Source organism: Sus scrofa, chromosome 14 (genome assembly GCF_054392235.1).
Source record: "Sus scrofa isolate SSC_HxYL_T2T_F1_AM1 chromosome 14, Sscrofa_HxYL_maternal_Yorkshire_Landrace_v2.0, whole genome shotgun sequence".
In the NCBI taxonomy this organism is placed as follows: domain Eukaryota; kingdom Metazoa; phylum Chordata; class Mammalia; order Artiodactyla; family Suidae; genus Sus; species Sus scrofa.
This window is the reverse complement of record NC_139396.1, coordinates 98,549,833-98,574,478: the sequence shown is the minus strand read 5'-3', so window position 1 is coordinate 98,574,478 and position 24,646 is coordinate 98,549,833. Positions and strand designations below refer to the sequence as shown.

Below are 24,646 nucleotides of genomic sequence, written 5' to 3'. Positions count from 1 at the left end.
TTTACCTCCTCTCAAGTCTATGATATTTCTAGTAATAAATCTTTCTGCCCAACATTTTAGTAAAAAGAATATTTTCCCCCTCCAGATCCTTAAATTGCCTTTCCATCTCTAGTATCTTCCTATTTTGTTTGTTCTAACCTAAGACTACCCTGGAGTGCTATTTTGAAGTTACTCTCTTCTTAAAGCCTTGAAGTGACTCCCAATAGTGTTTCTTAAATCACTTTTAAAAAGCAGGATTATAGACATTTAAAAAACTAATTTCACACTTTCTTTCCCCTTCCTCTCTTCCCTAAGCACTCTCCCTGTCAGCTATGATGGTGGATGGTACACTTAACCATGCCTACCTCGTAGACATTGCATTGTATAGTTGTTCTACTTTGCCTGGATCCCTTGGTACCCAAAACAAGAACATAACAATAAAGCAGTAACACATCCCTTTTAAACCAAATCACTCTACCTTTCAGAAATTATATTAGAAATTTATCTTCTTGAAGTTTTCAAAATGCTGTCTCTATCTAGATCCATGATTGACCTAACAGTATTTAGCATGGCAGAATAGGTTTTTGGGAAGGTGGCCCAGCTTTTCTTCTCTCTTAGTGCCTGGGCCATAGTATAAGCACAGCTTTTCTGGATTCATATTGTCTTTTAATAGTTTTTGGGGTTTGGTTATGGAGTTTTGAATATTGCCTTCTTCTCTTTTTTGTTTTTTATGTTCTCTTGTCCTATTTAATAGAAATTTTCATGTTATGTCTTTTGGTCTCCTACTTTGGTCTACTAATCTAGTCATTCATGCCTCATTTAGTAAGGGGAGGGAGAGATGTGGGGCGGGGCAGGGAGAATAGTTGATGGTGGGAAAGATCTGCTGCAGGAAGAATGAAAACCTGGAATTCTTTCAACAGAGCAGTTATCTGGTGTCCTGTGGTTAAGTTACATGTTAACTTTGTGGTGTCCCAGTGTGGGTATAATTCTGTATTATTTTTCCTCTGTGGGTGTAATTTTATATATTTGTTCCTAGTTTTTCTCTGCCTCCTATTTAAAAATTAGAGAAGTATTGGTGAGGCTAAAAATAATTTCCTTTTGCTATACTCATGACCAGTTTGCATTCTTTAATGCTAAGTTTGATATGTAAAATTCTTATTTCTTAGAATTTTTTTAAGTGATTTTTTAATTTTTTCCATTATAGTTGGTTTACAGTATTACTTCCTAGATTTTTTTAAAAACAAGAGACTCCAGGAGTTCCCTTCGTGGCTCAGTGGTTAACAAACCTGACTAGGATTCATGAGGATGTGGGTTCAATCCCTGGTCTCGCTCAGTGGGTTAAGTAAGGTTCCAGCATTGCCTTGAGTTGCGGTGTAGGTCTCAGAGATGGCTCGGATCCCAAGTTGCTGTGGCTGTGGCATAGCCCGGCAACTATAGCTTTCATTTGGCCCCTAGCCTGGGAACTTCCATATATCGTGGGTGTGGCCCTCAAAAACAAAATAAATAAATAAATAAAAATTAAAAAATAAAAACAAGAGATTCCAAACTTCCTGAATTTGAAGTATTCTCTATAAAACTTACCAATTCTTTAAAGTTAAAATTCTTTATGTTATAGGATAATTGTTTATATCTATAACCCACTGTTAAGGGCAAAAAACCCACAAACATGCTCTAGATGAATCAGAAGCTAGCCAGCTTTCCTTTAATATGTTGTTTGGATGAGGGATCTGCCTTTCATACCTAGATGAAAGATGTGTATCCCTGCTCTTTGTCCAGTTGTGTACTTTACCTTGCACCTTACAATGCATTTACTATTGGCCTTATGTGAACACATTTTTAATTATGTCTTTGTTTAATATTTTTGCTTTTTTCTTCTGATTTATGAATGTGTGTCAATAGTCCTATGCCTTGTGGTCTTCATCAGGTACCGTAGTACATGTTACCATCCAGCCCTGTTTGGTGCTTTGTATGCATTGTTTGTAATAATGCATTTCTTTTGGTCCAGTAAAATGTACTGGTGTGTTGTTTTCTTTTTCTTTTCCTGTGTTACTTGCCACTAAATCCCTAAAGTAATTTCAGCCTCAAAATCTTTTTTTTTTTTTTTTGTCTTTTTGTCTTTTTTGTTGTTGTTGCTATTTCTTGGGCCGCTCCCGTGGCATATGGAGGTTCCCAGGCCAGGGGTCGAATCGGAGCTGTAGCCACCAGCCTACGCCAGAGCCACAGCAACGCGGGATCCGAGCCGCGTCTGCAACCTACACCACAGCTCACGGCAACGCCAGATCGTTAACCCACTGAGCAAGGGCAGGGACCGAACCCGCAACCTCATGGTTCCTAGTCGGATTCGTTAACCACTGTGCCATGACGGGAACTCCTCAAAATCTTTTAAAGAAATTATAAAAAAATCTTTTTGGGGGCTGCACCCATGGTATATGGAAGTTCCTAAGGAAGGCTAGGGGTCTAATTGGAGCTATAGCCACCAGCCTTCACCACAGCCATAGCAACACGGGATCCAAGCCATGTCTGTGACCTACACCAGAGCTCACGACAACACCAGATCCTTAACCCGCTGAGTGAGGCCAGGGATAGAACCCTCATCCTCATGGATACTAGTTGGGTTCATTAACCACGGAGCCATGACAGGAACTCCTCAGACTCAAAATCTTGAATGCAGGAGTTCCCATAGTGGCACAACAGAAACGAATCCAACTAGGAGCCATGAGATTCTGGGTTCACTCCCTGGCCTTGCTCAGTGGGTTAAGGAGCCCACTTTGGCATGAGCTGTGGAGTAGGTGGCAGACGTGGCTCAGATCCAATGTGGCTGTGGCTGTGGCTGTGGCTGTGCCCAGCAGCTGTAGCTGTGATTCAGCCCCTAGCCTGGGAACCTCCATGTGCTGGTGAGGCACTAAAAAAGCAAAAAAAAAAAAAAAAAAAAAAAAAAAAAAAATTCTTGCATTCAAATTGATAATGAAGAATTTATATTAGTTTGCCTTTCTGGTCCCTTTGAACCACAGTGCCTTTCAAGTCTGACTTAGCAAATAGAGGAGGTTTTTGTGTTCATTATAATGTCTCGTCTACATCAAATTTATTCCCATCTAGTGTTATTAAAAGATTTTTCCTGACCGAAGTTGTTGTCATGCCTATAGCCCAGAGCTCTTATTTATTATTCATATTGAATCTGCTCTTACACCCCAGCCCCCAGGGTATGACTTAACTTTGGTGTTGGTTTATTTATTTATCTCTGTCCAGAGGAGGAAATCCGTCCTCTGTACTTAGTATGCCACAAAGATTTTGTTCTCCTTCCAGGGATTGTACTACAGGCTTTGCAGTGCCAGGATGTAGGACAGAGTGTTTTTTGTTATAGGCAAAGAAGAATGCTGCATTGATTGATTAAATCCAACAAATTTTCTCAATTAGTAATTTTTTTTTAAGAGTGTTAGTGTAAGGCATAAAAGCTGGGGAACAGTGGTGGTGGTGAAGGTTGGTAGGGAGGAAATAGATTTTTGTATATAGGGTGTCCTAGAATGTAAATCTGTATCTGTAGAGCAGCAATAAGACTCTTTCAAAGAGGCAGGAAAGTCTCTTCTCCTGATAGCTCACTTGTTAATTGGAAGAAATTTGAAAGTTCAGGAAAAAAAAACTCTCAATATTTTTTGATTATGTACTGTATAGTTGTTCCTCTGCTAGGGGGTTGAAGCATAAATATAGTGTGTAAAGTGGTATAAGAAATTACATTCCATTCATTCTTTTGGGTAGATATTAGGAATGGAAGGTTCTTCATGTCCTCTATCAGAGATGAGTAAACCCATTATCCTGGACTGGCTGTTTAATCCAGGGAATTAGATTTCTAGCATGTTCTCCGGAAATGTTATTTTTGCTTTTTAGGGCTGTACCCAAGGCATATGGAAGTTCCCATGCCAGTGGTCGAATCGGAGCTGTAGCTGCTGGCCTATGCCACAACAGTGTCACATCTGAGCTGCATCTGCAACCTACACCACAGCTCACGACAACACCGGATCCTTAACCCACTGAGCGAGGCCAGGGATCGAACCTGCAACCTCATGGTTCCTAGTCAGATTGGTTTCCACTGAGCCACAACAGGAACCTCCTCCCTGGAAACTTTAACTAGTAATAAACAGCTCTCACATAAGGAGGGTATGTCCTCATGTCTAATGCGCATATCATCTGCTTGAGTTGAACTCCCTTGTTTTGCTTATCTATTGGATGTGAACATATTTGTATGGTCTTTTGAACAACCTTTCTTAGTCTTTTTTTTTTTTTTTTTTTTTGGTCTTTTTGCTATTTCTTGGGCCGCTCCTGCGGCATATGGAGGTTCCCAGGCTAGGGGTTGAATCAGAGTTGTAGCCACCGGCCTACGCCAGAGCCACAGCAACGCAGGATCCGAGCCGCATCTGCAACCTACACCACAGCTCACGGCAAAGCCGGATCGTTAACCCACTGAGTAAGGGCAGGGACCGAACCCGCAACCTCATGGTTCCTAGTCGGATTCGTTAACCACTGCGCCACGACGGGAGCTCCCTTTCTTAGTCTTAAAATCCCATCATCCATACCTGAATATTCTCAACTAATTTAACCATTGACAAAACTTGGATAGTATAAATTCAAGATTTTATCCTTTTTAATTCTGGAGTTCAGTATTTTACATGATATTTAAATCGAGGGGTATGACTACAAGGAAAAATATAGTAGATCATCATGATTCTTTCCTTTCCAGAGTTTATGACAGAACCTGAAACTTATACAATCTCAAAATCTTTGTGCATGTCCAGAAGGGTCCCCCTTTTCCTTTCCCCTATGGGGTAAGTGGTTATGGCATTGATTCTCAGAATTCGATTGGAATACTGTTGGTAATCTGTAAGGTTCTATATTTTTGATCTTGCAGGAATTAGCAAATTGACTGTTATCTTTTATAAATCTCAACAATAGTTTGTGATTTCCCGCTAAAAGCAATGTTGTTCTCTGGTGAATTTGTCCTGTCTCTACCTCTGTGTCTATCTGTCCATTGTCTTGAGGTCTTGGTGTTTCTTTGTCTCTGTCTTTGAGTGTGTGTGGGTTATCTGTTTTGCATAGGTAGTAGGAATGAGTGTGAAAGGTAGTTTATGATGATCTTTAACTTCATCACTGAAAGTCCAAGGTATTTGTTATGAATTGAATGCAAATAAAGCCCTAACTCATGGGGATATATTGTGTTGATAACTGAATTTCATTTAAAGGGACTGCTGCAGAATATGTGGGTAATTTTCTAATTAGGAAGTCTAGAAGGTAGCTATTTTAAGACATAAGGTTAAAAAATTACAAGAGAGAAGCTAGCCAGCTATTCTCTGTTTTCCCCAAAGGTGGACCAAAATGGAGATTCTCTTAAACTATTTGGTGATACTGAGGGATTATTAATTACCTTTTTCTGAATGTGATAATGATATTATAGTTATGTTTTAAATAAAAAGAGTTCTTATTTTTTTAGAGGCATATCCTGAAATATTCATGGATGAATTTATAGATGACATTTCTGGCATTTGCTTCAGAATGATCTGGGAGTAGGGCAGGTGGTATATATGAAATGGGATTGGCCACAGGCTAATAATCATTGAGGATGGATGATAGGTACATGGAGTTTATTGTATTCTTTACCTTTGCATGTTTGAATGCTTCTTCAATAAAATGTTAAAAATCCAAAGTTACTGTTTTGGTTGCCAAAGTGGTAAACAGTTATTTCCCGTCTTGAAAGAGAATGTTCCACATTCTTTTGAACACACAAAACTCTTATCCAGTAGTCAGTGGCCCACAAGGACTAGTTCCTTTGTCTTCCTTTCAAAGGGTTGTGTTTACAAATAGCCTTTAATTGGCCACATTTAGGTTTATGATATATTTAGGTCTGTGCTTTCCAGTAGGTGTGGAAAAAAGATGTAATTTTGAGAACCAAAATGACGAGACATGTGGGAAGCCCAGATTAAGAAGAGGAAACTGCGAGTTCCCATTGTGGCTCAGCAGTAATGAACCCGACTAGTATCCATGAGGATGAGGGTTCGATCCCTGGCCTCACTCAGTGGTTTAAGTATCCGGCATTGTCATGAGCTATGGTGTAGGTTGCAGAAGTGGCTTGGATCTGGCAGTGCTGTGGCTATGGTGTAGGCTGGCAGCTGCAGGTCTCATTCCACTCCTAGCCTGGGAATTTCCATATTCTTCAGGTGAGGCCCTAAAAAGCCAAAAGGGGAAAAAAAAAAGGGTTAGTAGCAGTGTATAGCATATCTCATGCCTTTGCAGAGGGTATTGCTAGGCATTTCTCAGGGATGACTTGGACTGCTGACTGGAACACTTTCCAAAGATCTTGGGCTGATAAAGCATCAAATTTAGTGACAGCCCTTTTCCTTGACCTGTATGTTCTCTACTCATGACTTCTTTTTGGTGCAAGGCTAGGAAATCCTGAGAGAGAAATAAACAGCTGTTTTTTGCTTAAAGACAAAGTATGTGTTTTAGGGGAAAAAAACTTAAGCAACAGCTGCGTTTGTAGATGCCAGAGCACAAAGAGTTTCTGTCTTTATGGCACTTTTATCTTATTTACATGGTTTTTACTAATCCAAATAATTATATGCTTGTGTGGGTAGAATTGTTTACTGCTTGATCCAAGAGAGATGGGTGGGGAAGCACCTGCTTTTAGTCGTTAAAGTCTTTTGCTTTTGTACTGCATCTAAGAAAATAGTCAATAGGCAAAAAGTAATTTGCCTTTTCCTGAAAATGAAAAGGAAGACCTCTTTGGTTTCACTCTGTGAAGAAGAGCAGAGAGAAATCTCAAAGGTGGATTTTCTGTGTATTGAAATGAAACCATTGGGAACCCCACAGGGGAAAATGATTCCTGGGTTTTGGTTCTTCCTGCCCTTTCTCCCTTTCTGCCATAGAACTCAGCAATTGGAAGAATACCAGTTTTTGTTCCTTATTGGTGCTACCACCTGTTCTTATTGCTGAACTAAATGTTCTTGGCTTTCTTTGGTGCGAACAGGATCTCCCTCTGGGAAAGGTGGGAGGAGGGTGAAAAGGGAACAGGAGGAGGCCAGTTCCAGCCTTCTGCTCATGTGAGAGGGACACACAGGGGTTAGTGTGCTGCCCTAACAGAGGGGCTTTGTGCTACAGCTTCTTCCAGAGCTGCGGCTCCGCAGATGCATGCTGGGCAGGCTCAGGATTCTTCATCCCTGATACACTTGCTTCTTCCTAATAATAGCAGAGCAAGACTGATAACAATAGCTAAAATAAGAAAATAAAGAAGATGCAGGCAGAGGCTATTCTGAATACATTCAGATACTTAGTGTGTATGGAGAAAGCTGTCTGTAATTAAGAGGTTAAACAATGTTTAGAGTAGAGACAATGCCACTGAACGCAAGACCCAGATTGCATATCCACTGTGGGGGCAGGCAGAGCTCTGACTTTTTAAGTCTTTCCCTTTAAGTGCTAAAACCCTTGTTATCTAGGTCATGGGAAATCTGTCTCTTTAGAATACATCGTTTATACCCAGATCTCAGACACTGGGATGGTAGCTTAAGGTAGAAACATTTCTGATTCAAGACCTCTCTTCATAGGTCAGTGGTAGACATTAACCTAAAATGACTCCCAAACAGGATGATAACAATAATAATTAACACGTAGCACTTTCATATTGTCAGACTTCAGGCTAATATATAAATAGACAGCTGATAGAGATAACTTATTTAATCCTTAAATAGCCCTAGGAAGTAAATTCTATTATTAATTTTCTGTTAAAAGAGGAAATTGAAGCCTAGAGAAGTTAAGTAACTTGTCCAAGTTTATATAGTTGGTAAGTAACAGGGCTGGGAACTACTACTCTGCCATCTTTCAGTGGAGCCCTGTCATTTCTTAAACAGGGTCATATGAACTACCAGACGCAGTATTTTGTGTGACTGTTTTCTTAATTCTCTCTAGGATGGTAACATAACTAGTGGTATGCATAGGAGAGAAGTTAATCCATTAGGAACTGTTGATGCCTTAGAGTATTAGGGCTTAGTTCCTGAGGAAACCCAGTTGAGAAAGATTAAAGGGGCTGTAGCTTGCATATGTTATATTTGTACAGAACTATCCTGGAACTAATTTTCCATTGGTTTGTTTCGGAACCAATTTTGGATTCTGAATAAAAGATCAGACTTCATCCATCCTTTGCTGTAGAGTTGGAGCCTTTGTGAACAGTTATGTCTTACCCTTAATAACTGAGAAGAGCAGCAGATTGGGGTATGATAGTAATTACAAGTATTGCCAAGCTGAGGTGATTTTATTTCAATATTTCATCAAGTGTTCAGATCACCATTTGTAAAAGCAGTCACTACTTCTTTTTCCATCTTCCTTTTTCTTTGTTTCTTCACATTTCCCCAAGTTCCAGAATTTCATTGGTCACTTGGCAGATATCCAGTTGCCTTTTGTGTTTAACTGTGGTCGTAGACCTTTCCTTTGGGTCTAGTTTAAGGGGTCACTGATAGACATTCTTCTGCTTCTGACAGCAAATTATGGAAGGTCTTCCCCTACCTTTACTTGATCTTAAAATAGATTTGTGAAAAAAATGTTCTAGGTCAATCTAAAATAACATAGGAGTTGCCATCATGGCTCAGCAGTAACAAACCCTACTAGTATTCATGAGGATGCGAGTTCTATCCCTAGCCTCACTTGGTGGGTTATGGATCCCATGTTACCATGAGCTGTGGTGTAGGTTGCAGATGTGACTTGGATCCTGCATTGCTGTGGCTGTGGCATAGACTGGCAGCTGCAGCTCTGATTTGACTCCTAGCCTGGGAACTTCCCTATGCTGAAGGTGCGACCCTAAAAAAGAAAAAGAAAAAAAAATGTTAAAAAAATAAAGTAACTTAAAGTAATTATAATAGACTTTCCCCCACATCCTAGCTTATTAAATAATACTAAATATGCTTTACTGGTCCTACCTTCTCTATGTCAAATGGACTTGTTTGTAGGGAAATGATAGCAGATTACACAGTAAATTTCTCTCAAGTTGCTGTAGGGATAGATGTTCAATGTTTATGAGGTGGGATGATGCTAGTAAGGGAATAGAGTGACGAAAACAGTTCCAACTTGAAATGAACAGAATGAGATTTAGTCCCATTTTGCATTACTTTAAGAACAATTTTTATCTTTTCTAGGTGATTCTTTTATCTGCTTAAAAAAAGAGAAGGGACTTAATATTTTCCCTTAATAAGACCTACCCATATAACATAATTTATTCATTAATTTAAAACTGGTTATTGGTTGCCTTTTACCTGCCAGTATCATTCTAGGTGCTGGGAGTGTAGCAAGGAATTAAAGGACAAAAATTTCTGTCCTTATAATCTAGAGAGTCCAGTTAGACCATAAGTAAGTAAAATACATGATATGTATTTCCTGTGGTAACTGTATCACAATGAAAAATAAAACAAGTAAGAGTGGGAGGTTTGGGAGTTCATGGCACAGTGTAAATGAATATGACTAGGAACCATGAGGTTGCGAGTTCGATCCCTGGCCTTCCTCAGTGGGTTAAGGATCTGTCATTGTGGTGAGCTGTGGTGTAGGTCGCAGACCTGGCTCAGATCTGATGTGCTTGTTACTGGCACTGGTAGCTCCGATTAGACCCTTAGCCTGGGAACCTCCATATGCCCTGGGTGCAGCCCTAAAAAAGCCAAAAAAAAGTGAGGTTTGGCAAGAGTGTGTACAGCTTGCAATCTTAAATAGAGTGACCATGAAATATTACATTGAGAAGGTAATATTTGAATAAAAATCTGAAGGGAATGAGTCACCAAGCTATTGCAAGTAAAATATCAAGTAAAATGAGGACAAAGAATTAGCTATTCTAGGGAGTTCCCATTGTGGCTCAGTGGTGTCGAGCCCGAATAGTGTCCATGAGGATGCAGGTTTGATCCCTGACCTCGCTCAGTGGATTGCGGATCTGGTGTGGCTGTGAGCTGTGGTGTTGGTTGGTGGTGTTGGTTGTAGATGTGGTTCGGATCTGGCGTTGCTGTGTCGTAGGCTGGTGGCTGTGTTTCCTCTTGGACCTCCAGCTTGGAAACCTCCATATGCTGCAAGGTACGGCCCTAAAAAGACCAAAAAGAAAAAAAAAAAAATAATTAGCCATTCTAGGTTGGTGAGACCTTCTATTCTTAGCTCACATAGGCAGGTTTATAAAGTAAGTCTGAAAAATAACCCTGGAATTTTTTTTTTTTCTTTTTTGTCTGCTCCATGGCATATGGAGTCCCTGGGCCAGGGATCAAATCTGAGCAGCAGTTGTGACCTACGTTGTGGCAGTATCAATGCGGGATTCTTACTGCTGTGCTGGGTCAGGGATCAAATCTGTGTCCTAGCACTGCAGAGATGCTGCCAATCCTGTTGTGCCACAGTGGGAACTCCAACTTGGATTTTTTTTTTTTTTTTTTTTTTTTTGGTCTTTTTGTCTTTTCAGGGCCGTACTCCCTGCATGTGGAGGTTCCCAGGCTAAGGGTCTAATCAGAGCTATAGCTGCTGGCCTACGCCACAGTTACCAATGCAGGATCCAAGCTGCATCTGTGACCTACACCACAGCTCACGGCAACACCGGATCCTTAACCCACCTCAGGGATTGAACTCGAAACCTCATGGTTCCTAGTTGGATTTTCGTTTCCGCTGGGCCACAATGGGAACTCCGGAATTTTTTTTTTTAATCTGAAGAAATTACTAACAAGGATTTGAAGCGAGTGACATTCTTTGGCATGTTGATATATAACTCAACATGGTTGAGTTGTATGTCTGGGTGGTTTTGTCTAGATCGGAGCCTTGTGATGTCAAGGAGCACTTTGCAATCTCTGTGTGGAAGGTCTGATACCACTTGAGAAGGACACCCCAATCCAGATGCCACTTGTCGCCACTCTTTGTTTCCATTCTCAGGATATCACATTAATCATTGTTTTAGGTGAAGGTAAAGATGGAGACAATAGATACATTTAAATACACCAAAAGAAAAAAACAAGACAAAACAAAACTGCTGCACTTGAAAGACACCAGAAAACTAGAAGAAGGTATTTGCTACATGTGGTACTCAGGGAAGAGCCAGAAAAACTAAATGTAGTTAGAAAGACTAAAATTAACAAGTCTGACTTTATTAATTTCTGACAAAGGTAGGGAGAAGTTTATTCATATTCATGAAGTGGTGAAAATTTAAGTTGGCATAGTAAAAAATTGGAGATTGCCAAAATATCTGTCAGTAAAGAAATGTATAGGGATTCCCTGGTGGCTCATTGAGTTAAGGATCCAGCATTGTCACTGCATTGGCTCTGGTCACTGCTGTGGTGAGGATTTGATCCCTGGCCTGGGAACTTTTGCATGCTGTGAGTGCGGTCAGAAACAACAAAAATAGGATGAGAATAGATAAATAGGTATGATATAGTAACCTGATAAAAAATACTATACAGCAGCGGAAAGATATGAAATATGTGGGTAACCTCAAAAATGATGCTGAATTTTTTTTTTCTTTTTAGGGCCGAACTTGTGGCATATGGACGTTCCTGGGCTAGGGGTCAAATCAGAGCTGTAGCTGCTGACCTACACTGAAACTTGCAGCAATGCTGGATCCTTAACCCACTGAGCGAGGCCAGGTATCAAACTGCATACTTATGGATACTGGTCAAGTTCTTAATCTCCAAGCCACAGCGGGAACTCTTATGCTATCCATGAGGATGTGGTTTCAATCCCTGGCCCCGTTCAGTGGGTTAAGGATTCAGCAGTGCCGTGACCTGTGCTGTAGGTCGCAGATGTGGCTCGGATCTGGTGTTGCTCTGGCTGTGGTTGTGGCCCCTAGCCTAGGAACTTCCCTATGCTGTGGTGTGGCCCTAAAGAAAACAAAAAAAGTAAAATTCAATGTGATACTTTTTTTGTTTGTTTCAGGGCCACAACTATGCATAGGGAAGTACCCAGGTTAGGTGGTCCAATTGGAGCTGCAGCTGCCAGTCTATGCCACAGCCACAGCAATGCCAGATCCAAGCCACATCTGCGACCTACACCACCGCTTGCAGCAAGTCTGCATCTTTAAGCCACTGAGCAAGGCCAGGGATCAAACCCACATCCTCATGGATACTAGTCAGGTTCTTAACCTGCTGGCCACAATGGAAACACCTTTAGTGTGATCCTTTTTCACATAAACAAAAAATACATACACACAGGCATTCTATGTGTTATTAAGGGATATATACATATACATGTACATACATATGTAAAAGTATTCAAAACAGAAGGTTGTGCAACAAACTCTTGATAGTGAGTAGTGATAGTGAATGGCTGGTCTGAAATGGGATTTTAGCTTTATCTGTAGAGTGGAAGTAAACATGATGGATTTCTCATTTCTAGGGGTTAGATATATAGATGTTTGTTATTTCACTCGTTTTATTTTTTGGTAATTTAATGTAGGTAAACAATTTAAAAGAACGGGACCAAGTTTCATAGGATGAGCCCCCAGAGAATAATTTACCAATTCATTTATATGTAATTTATCTTTTTACAGTAGACAATATACCTCTGTCTATATCAGAGGAAAGGAGATAACTGCATTACATTAACTCATGACCTTGATCTGTCTTAATATGTCCTTGATGGTGGTGTCACACTCAGATGAAAGAGCAAAAAGTAAAGATTCTTTATTATGGATCTTGATTTTTAACTCTTTTATTAATAACCACAAGCATGTTAACTTAGGGGAAGTACATTTGATTCCATAGCTGTAAGTACAAAAATGCTAGCATGACAGACTGAGGTGTGTAGAAACTCAGTAACAGCACTGTATTTTTCCCCTTGTCTAACCTTTTCCCTACAGGGAATCTTTAACCAGTTTCAGTGTAGTAGTGAAAAAGTGCTTCCATCTGACGCTCTCCGCAGTGCTCTGGCAAAGACTTTTCAGGATGAACAGCGTTTCCAGCTGGGAATTATGGATGATGCTGCAGAGTGCTTTGTAAGTGCTGGCCTCTGGCCCTCTTTGATTTGGGTGAGACTGTTGATGGTCTCCATCAGGGACTAGCTGCTTTACCATGGTATTTACTGTGCTTCTGGTCTTTACAATTAGAACTAGGAATTCCCCTGGTTTCTCAGAGCTCTAAGGTATCTTTGTTAATGCAGTGTGCATTGCCTAGTAGGTTTATTCTTTTTCCTTCAGGCTTAAGGTAGTTTTGTGCTTGTTATCACACAGAACAGTAGCTCTCACCTTCAAAGGAGATAAGGCTTGTTAAAATACAAGTTACTGGGCCCCACTCCCTTGAGTTTCTGATTCAGTAGATCTGGATTGGGGCTTAAGAGTAGCTTTAATAAGTGCCCAGGTAATGCTAATATGGATGCTGCTAATCTGGGGACTGCACTTTGAGAACTCCTGTGTTACTGAAGATAATTAAACAGAGAATAGTTGAGTCCTTAGCACAAGTGTGATGTGCTGTTTAGATCGCTACATTACTCCCAGTAGCTTTTAGTAGATGACCCTCACTCTTCTGAGTTCTGGGTTCTATCCGTTCACCTTCAAAAGCCTCTGCACAACCACTAAACAATCTGAGAATGATATACATCTCATTACAGGGTAAAATCTAGGCTAAAATCAGGGGTACTCCTGAGAAACTGGATTGCTGATTTATTGCTGGTGGGAATGTACAATGTTATAGCCACTCAGGAAAACTGGTAAAAAACTAAACTTCCTGAGGATAGGGGTTTGCTCACTCACTCATTCCAGGGCCAGCCAGGGCTCCTAGGAAGCCAGCTCCTGGGACTGGCTGTCTAAGCCCAGGGTGCCCCAGGATGGGAAGAGCAGCCTGGGAAAGCAGACACCAATCCTGAACACACATGCCAGCTCCTCTCTGAAGTGACTCTCTTGTTTGGAACAGTCGCAAAATTTCCTCTTTTTGGTGTTGGTTAAAAGATAACACAAAACATTTTAATAAAACTTTCCAAATATTTCTGAGGACAGGAAAAAAAAACTAAAATAAACTTGGAAACTACCATGATTCAGCGGTTGCATTCCTGAATGTGTATCCCAGAGAGATGAAAATGTGTGTTCATACAAAAACTTGTACATGAATGTTCATAGATGCTTTATTTGTGGGGTTTTTGTTTGTTTTGTCTTTTTAGGGCTGCACCTCTGGCATATGGAAGTTCCCAGGCTAGGGGTTGAATTGGAGCTGCAGCTGCCGGCCTATGCCACAGCCACAGCAAGACCACATCCGAGCCACATCTGTGACCTACACCACAGATCAGGGAAATGCCCGATCTTTAACCCAGTGAGTGAGGCCAGGGATTGAATCTGTATCCTCGTGGTTATTAGTCAGCACTACAGTGGGAACTCCCAGATGCTTTATTTATAATAGCCCCAAACTAAAAAGTCCCAAATGCTTTATTTTTTTTTTTTAATAACTGAACTTGTGGCATGTGGAATTTCCTGTGCCAGGGATTGAATCTGCGTGGCAGTGGCAGCAACCCCAGATCCTTTAACCCATGGCACAGGCCAGGATTTGAACCCGAAACTCCATCATGACCCAAGCTGCTGCCATCAGATTCTTAACCCACTGCACCACAGTAAGAGCTCCCCAAATGCTTCTAATGAGTAGACGGCAAAACAAACTGTGGTACTTCTATACCATGGAATATTGTGCAGCAATAAAAAAGGACTGAACTATTGATTTATGCAACAACTTGAATGATTTAAAGGTATCAAGCTGAGTAAAAACCATAATGTCAAAAGGTTATATACTACATGATCCCATTTAGGTAACATTCTTGAAATGATAAAATTACAGAGATAGGAGAACATATTAGTGGTTGCTAGGTGTTAGGGCTAGAATTGAGCAAGTAAAGTTATAAAGGGATTGCATGAGGGAGCCTTGTGGTGATGGAATGGTTTTATATCTTGATTGTGGGAGTGGTTACATGAGTATACAAATGATAAAATTGCATAGAGCTACACACATAAATGTATGTAAAACTGGTGAAATCTGAATAAATTCTGTGGATTGCACTGATGCCCATTTCCTGATTTGGATATTGTACTATAGTTATGTCAGATGTCACCAGTGGAGGAAACTGGGTGATGGGTACGTGGACCCCCTGAACAATTTTTTTGAAACTTTCTATGAATTTATATTTATTTCAAATTAGAAATTAAAGAAAAAAAAAAAACAGAGGTATTCCTGCCTTCCAAGAGGATTACAGTTTCTCTGAGTAAATTGCCAACCAGTTTGTACTTTTGTTTAAGTATTGTTGATATACTGCTTTTGTTCTTTATTAGGAAAACCTCCTGATGAGAATTCACTTCCACATTGCTGATGAAACCAAAGAGGATATATGTACTGCCCAACACTGCATCTCCCACCAGAAATTTGCAATGACATTGTTTGAGCAGGTGAACCTTATCTCTATCCCCATCACTTCTTAGACCTTTTCTTCAAGAACACTTTATCCTGGGATGTAGGGTGTCAAATGGGTGCCAAAACAGTTAATGACTGTGGCTGCTGGTTTTGCTTTCTTCTCCCCGGGCTCAGTGTGTATGTACTAGCTGTGGCGCCACTTCTGATCCGCTGCCTTTCATCCAGATGGTGCATTATATCTCCACCACTTCCCTTTGGTGAGTCTTACAGGGTTCTCTGTTTGTATTCTTAGGCACTCCTTCAGTTGACTAGGTTTAAACTGAAGGCACTCAAATAGCTCATATCCTTATTGCTGAGTCTTTGCTCCATTGTAGGAACTCAGAGCAATAATTTAAAAATAATTTTTGTTCTCCTTCTTTCCTCTCCCTCCCCTTTTCTTAGTCTCCGTTCTGGCCAGCAAAGTGGGAGGAGGAGTGGGGATTCTATGAGCTTTGGATCTGGGGACAGGCAGAGGTACTCAATGTTGTTTGTGGGACACCAAGGCTGGTCAGGACAAGGGTCTTTGGCATTGTGGGCAGAGGAAGAAAATCAAACATGTGAGTTAGGAATTTGCATGAATGATTTGTCTGCTTTATAACTCTGTACAAGCCCAATGTCATCCCCATTCAATTCCTCATCTTGAAGCAATCAGGCTATTTGTATGCTGGAAAGACGAGAAAAACCCTCACCAAGCATGTTTGGTGAGCTGCTGCAGAATGCCAGCACCATGGGGGATCTGCGGAACTGTCCGGTGAGTTAAGTCAAGGGTGGGGTTCAGAGTGGGGAGGGGAACTGAGGCAGAGCCAGTGGGAAACATGTCAAACTAGCCTCATGTATGTATTTCAGAGCAACTGTGGAGAGAGGATTCGGATTCGCCGTGTGTTGATGAACGCTCCACAGATTATCACAATAGGACTGGTATGGGACTCAGACCACTCAGACTTGGCAGAGGATGTCATTCACAGCCTGGGCACCTGCCTTAAGCTGGGTGATGTGAGTGTTAGTTATCTTTATCTCTCATTTAGTGTTTTTGTATCTTAGTATTCCTCAAGGGAAAAGGACTTTGAACACAAAGGTATATCCTAAATGACAGATATGAAAGAATTTGGGGAGTTCCCATTGTGGTTCAGCGGTAACAAACCTGACTAATAACTACGAGGACACAGGTTTGATCCCTGGCCCCACTCAGTGGGTTAAGGATCTGGTGTTGCCGTGAGCTGTGGTGTAGATTGCAGGTGTGGCTCAGATCTGGCCTTGCTGTGGCTGTGGCATAGGCCAGCAGCTGCAGCTCCAATTCGACCCCTAGCCTGGGAACTTCCATATGCCATGGGTGGGGCCCTAAAAAGACAAAAAAAAAAAAAAAAAAAAAAAAGAATTTTAGAAAATAAACTGTGTGTATACGTACCTATACATGTGCATGGATGTCCATGCTTACATACCTCCTTTGCATAGGTGGTAAAGGCTTTTTAGAAGACATGATATGATCTTGGCCTAGAATGGATGGGCAGAGCTTAGCTACTGATAAAAATCAGTTAATTCAGGAGTTCCCGCTGTGGTGCAATGGGTTAAGAATCTGACTGCAGTGGCTGGAGTCTGCAGAGATGTGACTAGAGCTACTATTGGGAGGTGAAGGAGGTAGAAGCTGGTGATTCGAGTCCTAGAATATTAAGTTTATAATGGGGAAGCAGTGTTTGTTGGGAAGGTAAAGAAGTGGTTTGGATGAGAATTTTAGTGGGTTTTCCATGCATCTGCAGGGAAATAGGTAAACAGACTTCAGACTTGGAGTCTTTACCTTATCAGCTGCATGCCCTACTAGCCAGGGTTTCCCTTCAGTTCAAGAGAAGAGCTAGAAGTTCTATGCTTTTCCTTTCTACTGATTTTCCCCTGAGGTGGTCCTTTGACTAAGGAGATCCCTTGCTGTTGTAATTATTTTTTTGTCTTTTTAGGGCCTCACCCATAGCATATGGAGGTTTCCAGGCTAGGGGTTGAATCCGAGCTACAGCTGCTGGCCTACACCACAGCCACAGCAATGTGGGATCTGAGCAGCATCTGTGACCTACATCACAGCTCAGGGCAACGCCAGATCATTAACCTACTGAGCAAGGCCAGGGATCAAACCCTAGTACTCATGGATACTAGTCAGTTTCGTTAACCACTGAGTCACGGTGGAAACTCTCCTTGCTATTATTTTTTAATGTCATTAAGCTATAGTTAAGGATAAGTGACTTATCTGGGATCTTATTTTATGTCTCTTTGCCAGGGAATCTCTGACACGATATACACAATAAAATCTCATTTTTCTAAATTTCTATAGCCTATGTATTCTGTTCTGTTCTAGTTTTGTTTTATTTTTATGCTTGTTTTCTCAACCAAATAAATTTCTCAGTGCAAGAGTCCTTTTTTTCAGTTATTTTCTATGTCTCTTAGTACAGTGCTTGACATCTAGGAACTGAAATACTGGTAACCAGATGGCCAGATTGTTCTTTTTTTTTTTTTTTTTTTGGTCTTTTTAGGACCACACCTGAGGAATATGGAGGTTCACAGCCTAGGGGTCGAATTGGAGCTATAGCCGCTGGCCTATGCCACAGCCATAGCAACACCGGATCTGAGCTGCATCTGTGACCTACATACAGCTCACGGCAACGCCGGATCCTTAACTCACTGAGTGAGGTCAGGGATTGAACCTGTGTCCTCATGAATGCTAGTCAGATTTGGTTTCCACTGAACTACAATAGGAACTTCCAGATTGTTCCTTTTAAGGGCTTCTTACCCTTTACTTAGTTTATCAGCAGGAAATTTTTATTTGTGGGACCAGCTGATAAATAACTTTTGAAACTTGAGAGTGTTCTTTATTTTTTCCCAACTTTTCTGACTCTCCTGTGATAGGCCCCAGCAAGAAAATATTGTTAAAAGGTATGAAGAAACATTATGACCTTACCAGTAGGCCATTATCTGTCTTACTTTTTGCCAAATTTTGCCTTTTTAGGTTCATTTCTGATGATTAATGTGGACTGGCAAAAAATCTTAGCTGAAGGGTAGAGAAGCAAGTCAGTAGCTTAATTAAGAAATGATGGAGTCTGCTGAGAGATAATGTGAGAGGGTTGACTATGTGACTGTTCTTTCCTTTCTCCTCTTTCCCCACAGCTGTTTTTCAGAGTGACAGATGACCGGGCCAAGCAGTCTGAACTGTACTTAGTCGGAATGATCTGTTACTATGGCAAACATTATTCTACATTCTTTTTCCAAACAAAGATCCGCAAATGGATGTATTTTGATGATGCTCACGTCAAGGAGGTAGGAATATTTAAGCCCTTCTTGACATGTTTGGTGACTGGAACAAAAAACTACAGTTATTTGTCTTCAGTGATTCATTTTCATAATTTTAACGTCTGCCTATCTATTGAATTTATGAGAGTATCAGTCCTGTCTTTAACAACAGAGTAATAAGATCCTTGAGGATAGGAGCAGTATACCTTCTACTGTTTTTTATAAACCCCTACATCAAACATTCAGCATAGTTTTGTATCTAGAGTGAAAAGGCTTTTTGAAAAATATGTTAATTGGTTGGTTTAAGCAAAGACAATCTAATGCCTCAAGTTAGGTCATAAGCTTAGCACGAAGTTCAAAATTCCAAATCTTGGAATTAATAGTGTATAATACTTTGTCTTAGGGCTGTTATGAATTATTCTCTGATTGTTATCTCCCTGAAGTACTCTATCCTAGATTGACAGATACTGTGGAGAAAATAAGGCTATGATGATATTTAAAGCTGGAAACTTGGTACTATCTAAACCACAGAGTCTGTGGCTGAAGTAGTTTGGTTTAGGTGATCTGCCTCAGTAAGGAACCCTCTTTTGATGCCAGTAGCTAGGAGACTGCTGACTATAATCTATACCAATCCATGGATCTTACATAGTGTCTTCCACAAATAGTAAAGTCTTTGTCAAATTCTCTGATTCTCTTCATATCTTTTTTACTGTTTTAATTTTGGGCAACTTACATAAATTCTTTGAGCTTTAGGTTTTTATTTGAAAAATAATACCTGCCTTCTAAAATATGAAATAAGACTTGTATGTAAGTCAAGGCATATAAATGTGTTTCAGTTAAAATAACTCAGTCATAAATTTATTAAATGTCCATTATGAAATAAGCACTATGCTAGTTTTCTGACTCCAAGAGCACATCATCTAAGAATGCGACTGGTTCAAACTTCAGAGAGGATGAGTTTGGGGATTTGGTTGGATTGTTGTTTCCATGGCTATTCTGTCGCTCTTTTCCACTGCCGTGGCAGCACTGAATCCAGCACAAAGCTAAGGCTGAGGGGTTCAGCTGTCTATTCTAAGCAGTTTGACATTTTATGTCCTGCTGTGTGTGAACTCTGAAATGGAATGTCATTTTTCAGTCTGTGAGAGTGTTTCTGCCTGATCTTTAGCTTTATAAAAATGATTTTAATATTTAGGATAAAATTATAAAAATACAGATTTCAAACAAGGACTTTTATTTGATGTCTGTGAAAAGATTGATCACCAAGGCAGCTGAATTCACCTTAGATGACATATTCAGCTTTGAGAACTTTTATTCATATTTCACAATTGAATTGATGTTTTACAGAAATGAAAGTAATTTCATTCATTATTCCTATCTCTTATAGGGTTTTTAGTGCTTTCTAAAAGGATTTAACAAAAAAAGACAACAAAAAATTCTATTAAGTTTAGGTCTGAGATCTCCTTTGTTGTCTCTTTGGCCAGCTCTTGTCTTTTCATCTCTTTTATCTTCTTCAAAAATAGAACAGAAAGATATGTGTTGAATTGTGGATATGAAGTATATTTGCCATGCCTTTCTGGTTGTTTCTGATTCAGATTGGGCCCAAATGGAAGGATGTGGTGACCAAATGCATTAAGGGGCATTATCAGCCTTTGCTGCTGCTTTATGCAGACCCCCAGGGTACCCCAGTGTCTACCCAGGACCTGCCCCCCCAAGTTGAGTTCCAGTCATACAGCAGGACGTGCTACGATAGTGAAGATTCAGGTGAGCAGCCTAGCCCTTTACTTTTCCCTCCCCCTCCAACGTGATCACTGGACAGTTGGGTCTCAGCCCTGAGCCTAGCACAGAACCCAGCTTGGAGGAACCCAGTTTCTTTCTTATCCCTGAGATAAGAAAGAAGTGCCAACTTGTGCGGAAGCCCAAGTTGTGCCAGCCTTCGTTTCCTTCCAGTGTTCAAGAATGTGTTACCTAGATAATCTGACCCCGATTCAGAAGTGAGGAGGAGTTCCCATCGTAGCTCAGTGGTTAACGAATCCAACTAGGAGCTATGGGGTTGCGGGTTCGATCCCTGGCCTTGCTCAGTGGGTTAAGGATCCGGCGTTGCCATGAGCTGTGGTGTAGGTTGCAGACGTGGCTCGGATCTCGTGTTGCTGTGGCTCTGGTGTAGGCTGGTGGCTACAGCTCTGATTAGACCCCTAGCCTGGGAACCTCCATATGCCGAGGGAGCAGCCAAGAAATGGGAAAAAGACAAAAACAAACAAACAAACAAAAAACAAAACAAAACAGAAGTGAGAAGGAGATTGCGTTGATTTAGACTGAGATGTTAAGTTTGTGAGAGAAACCTCACTATTTAATCTTCTAATATTGCTAAGGTGACTGATTCTTACTAGCAATTTAACAGTGACATACCAGAAAAATAGTATGTTACTATAAAGCTAGTCATTTTGTTTGAGATGAGATACTTTTATTTTATTTTATTTTATTTTATTGGTCATGCCTGTGGCATGCAGAAGTTCCTAGGCCAGGGATCAAACTCCTGCCACGGCAGTGACAATGTCAGATCTTTAATGTGCTGTACCACCAGGGAACTCCAGAGAGAATTTTTTTTTTTTTTTTTTTTTGTCTTTTTGTCTTTTTTTTTTTTGTTGTTGTTATTTCTTGGGCCGCTCCGAGGCATATGGAGGTTCCCAGGCTAGGGGTTGAATCGGAGTTGTAGCCACCGGCCTACACCAGAGCCACAGCAACGCGGGATCCGAGCCGCGTCTGCAACCTACACCACAGCTCACGGCAACGCCGGATCGTTAACCCACTGAGCAAGGGCAGGGACCGAACCCGCAACCTCATGGTTCCTAGTCGGATTCGTTAACCACTGCGCCACGACGGGAACTCCAGAATTTTGTTTTAAAATGCCAAGTGCAGTAGCAATATTCCTCAGCTTATGACTCAGTCGTTCACTTCTAATTCAATTGTTTGGAACTTAAATCATGTTTTCCTGTAGAAACAATTTGCAGCTTGATGGGCTAAAGTCTCAGGCTATCCCATAGAAACTCATCCTATACTAGAAATATAACCCTAATGGTTTTGGCTTGATTCCTGAAAGGAGAGAAAAGAAATGTTCCTTTCCCCTTCTGGATCTAGGGCTGGTCCTGAGTATAATTTCAAAAGAGAAGATACTTGTCTTTGGAACCCTTTCCCCTCCCTTTTATACATGCCTCCTGCTTGGTATGTTCTTCCCACGCTTGTGTCCTGCCTAGACTTGCTCTCCTTCTTCCTTCAGTCACATTTCCACTGTTGTGCTTCTCTCAGGTATTCAGAGGAAAGTAGTCTAATTGAACTGATTCACACTAAAGTAGAAATAACTGCCTGACAATGTCTCAGAGATATTACAAGTGCTTATAATTTGTGATGTCAACTATATTTATTAAAGTGACTTTTCTGGCAGTATCGGAGAAAAATTATGGGATAGGGAAACAACTGGTTATGTGTACCAGGTCGGCCTAGGACTCTCCATTTAAGTAGACCTTACTTTTCACAACTTTTCCTTTCTTCTACTTTTCCCCCCATAGGTTTTCTAAAAGCCCCACAGTTATTCTCAATGGCAGGCAAAGTAAGGGCTTCAGCAAGGTAGGGGCAGGAGTGGGAGGAATTGTGTGTGTGCCTGGGTTATCTGAAGTTGGGTGTTGGGAAGACTGGCTCTGGTATAGCCTTCTCACCCTTCTGTCTAGTAAGTTCTTACCTTATGGACCTTTTTTGCCATCCAGCTCTTTGCCTTGTCTCTTTTCACTGTCCTCTCTTTCCTCACCTTTGCATGTGTCTCCTTCCCTCAGGGAGGGAGCCCTCGATCTCAAGTGATACTCGAACAGATTCCTCAACGGAGAGCTATCCCTACAAACACTCCCACCATGAGTCTGTGATCAGTCACTTCTCTTCTGATTCTCAGGGGACAGTCATCTATAATGTGGAGAATGATTCCACGTCTCAGAGCAGTCGGGACACAGGTAGGGACTTATACAGTGGACCCTGCTTGCCTGATTCAGTTCTGCAGAGAGGGTCTCCTAAGAAAAAAGAATTGGGGCAAGTCAGAAATGTTTGTCATACAGAGGGGGAAATGCAGAGAACTTGGGTAACTGAGTGGGAAGAAAAGAAGCAACATAATTCTGAATGAATGGTGATGTTCCACTGGACATGGTCCTGTCAATCAATAAAGACCATTGTAATGTGATTATTGATGTGATTGTTTCTTCTGAAAACTGCTTTTTTCCTGCTCCATCCCTGTCATTCTCATGGTGCTCCATTAAATCCCTGTGGTCTTGCACCTCGTGGTGTTCTCATGCCACTTTGTTTCAAGTGAAGGGCTTTGAGAGAAAGGGCATATTTATGGGTGGTAAAACCTGCTCATCACATTGGTAGGCTTGCTGAAGGGCAGAGAAACAGAAGAATGGAAAGCTAGCCTGTTGGTTATTGTGAGTTCCACACAGAGACCATTCTTCAATTGCTGTATTAATCTGTATAAGATTGTGCCTCTGTCAGTGGAAGAGGTCAATACAGGGCATAATAGGAAGAATAGTGAGTGACTGACTACTGAGATGAAAAGTTCATCACCTAAGGTATAGAATAGCGCCCATACTCTCAGACACTTGGGAATTAGTGATCCCATGGCCCTAGGTTGGTGCTTTACATCCTGCACATGACTTTTTTTTTTTTTTAAATAGAGAATTTCAAACATATTCAAAAGTATGCAGAATAATATACAGCCCCTTCATGTGCCCATCACCTAGTTTCAATAATTATAACTTGTGGCCAATCTAGTTTTATCTGTACCTCTGGTCACTTCCCCTATTCATGGATTATTTTGAAGCAAATCTCAGATGTTATATCACCTTTTCCATAAATATTTCAGTATATATCTCTAAAAGAATCATTTTTTAAACATATCATTATCACACTTAAAAATATTAATAACTCCTTAAAACTACTTAATAACCAATGGGTGTTCAATTATCCAATTATCTCATAAATGTCATAATTTTTTTTAAATGTCTTTTTTTTTTTTTTTTTTTTTTCCTTTTTAGGGCCACACCTGCAGCATTATGGAAGTTCCCAGGCTAGGGGTCGAATCAGAGCTACAGATGCTGGCCTACGCCACAGCCACAGCAACGAGAGATTTGAGCCGCATCTGGACTTACACCGCAGCTCATAGCAGTGCTGGATCCTTAACCCACTGAACGAGGCCAGGGATCGAACCCACAACCTCATGGATACTAGTTGGATTCATTTCCACTGAGCCACAATGGGAACTTCTAAAAATGTCATAATTTTTTAATGATTTGTTTGACTCAAACCAAATGAGGTCTACATGTCGTTGGATTCATGTTGGATTTCTTTTGAGGACTAGTGCATAGATGTCTGCTACAAAGTGTGATTGTTTTTTTTTTTTTTAGATTATATTTCTGAAACTGTGAACCAGCAAGAAACCAAGTCACAGGGTAAATAAGGCATATTTTCCAGGAGAGGCAGGTGTATTTTAAGAGTCTATGAATGACTGGCGCATAGGGGAACATGCCCATTGGTTTAATATTTGTAGATTTAGTTGTTCTAATGGATTTCTTCATTTCTTAAATCTTTCTTATGGGCCCAGAAATAGCAAATGATTGGATAAAAGCAATACAGGATTGCATGGATAATTGAAAATATGTAGCCCCATCATTACACTGCTGATAGCTGAATATGTAGGTATTTCATAAACTAACATATGAAAACAAATTTCTGTTAGCTTTCAGACATTTCAGATACCTAAGGGATTTTTCCACTTTAATTCAGTTGCTTAATTCATCTCTGGCTTCTAGCACCTTAGACGATTATGTCCTTTAGAATCTGACCTTTGCTGTTGTCAGATCATATTCATATATTCACATACTGTGGGTATGAAGTATGGCAAGTTACATAAAAGAGCCCAGATTTCCCAAGTTTCCCAGTGATTAGCATTGAGGAACTAGGAAGTATAA

General features: G+C 40.7%; 1 protein-coding gene across 50 annotated transcripts in view; it reads left to right on the top strand.

The window, feature by feature from the left end:
• The window catches only part of USP54 (ubiquitin specific peptidase 54), a 139,196-nt gene that overhangs the window by 84,084 nt on the left and 30,466 nt on the right, over positions 1-24,646 (top strand). For 23 of the 50 annotated variants that reach the window (XR_014828088.1, XR_014828084.1, XR_014828086.1 and 20 more), the window contains 9 exons: positions 12,815-12,949; positions 15,260-15,373; positions 15,513-15,595; positions 16,023-16,128; positions 16,224-16,370; positions 18,522-18,671; positions 20,237-20,405; positions 22,469-22,639; positions 24,083-24,127. Coding sequence is in view for 34 of the 50 variants with exons in the window: in XM_084997272.1 (XP_084853398.1) it covers positions 12,815-12,949; positions 15,260-15,373; positions 15,513-15,595; positions 16,023-16,128; positions 16,224-16,370; positions 18,522-18,671; positions 20,237-20,405; positions 22,469-22,639; positions 24,083-24,127 (1,120 nt within the window). In the remaining 16 variants the exon portion in view is untranslated. The remainder of the gene's footprint in view (positions 1-12,814; positions 12,950-15,259; positions 15,374-15,512; positions 15,596-16,022; positions 16,129-16,223; positions 16,371-18,521; positions 18,672-20,236; positions 20,406-22,468; positions 22,640-24,082; positions 24,128-24,646) is intronic. The other 27 variants (XR_014828091.1, XR_014828092.1, XR_014828089.1 and 24 more) reach the window with 2 other exon arrangements.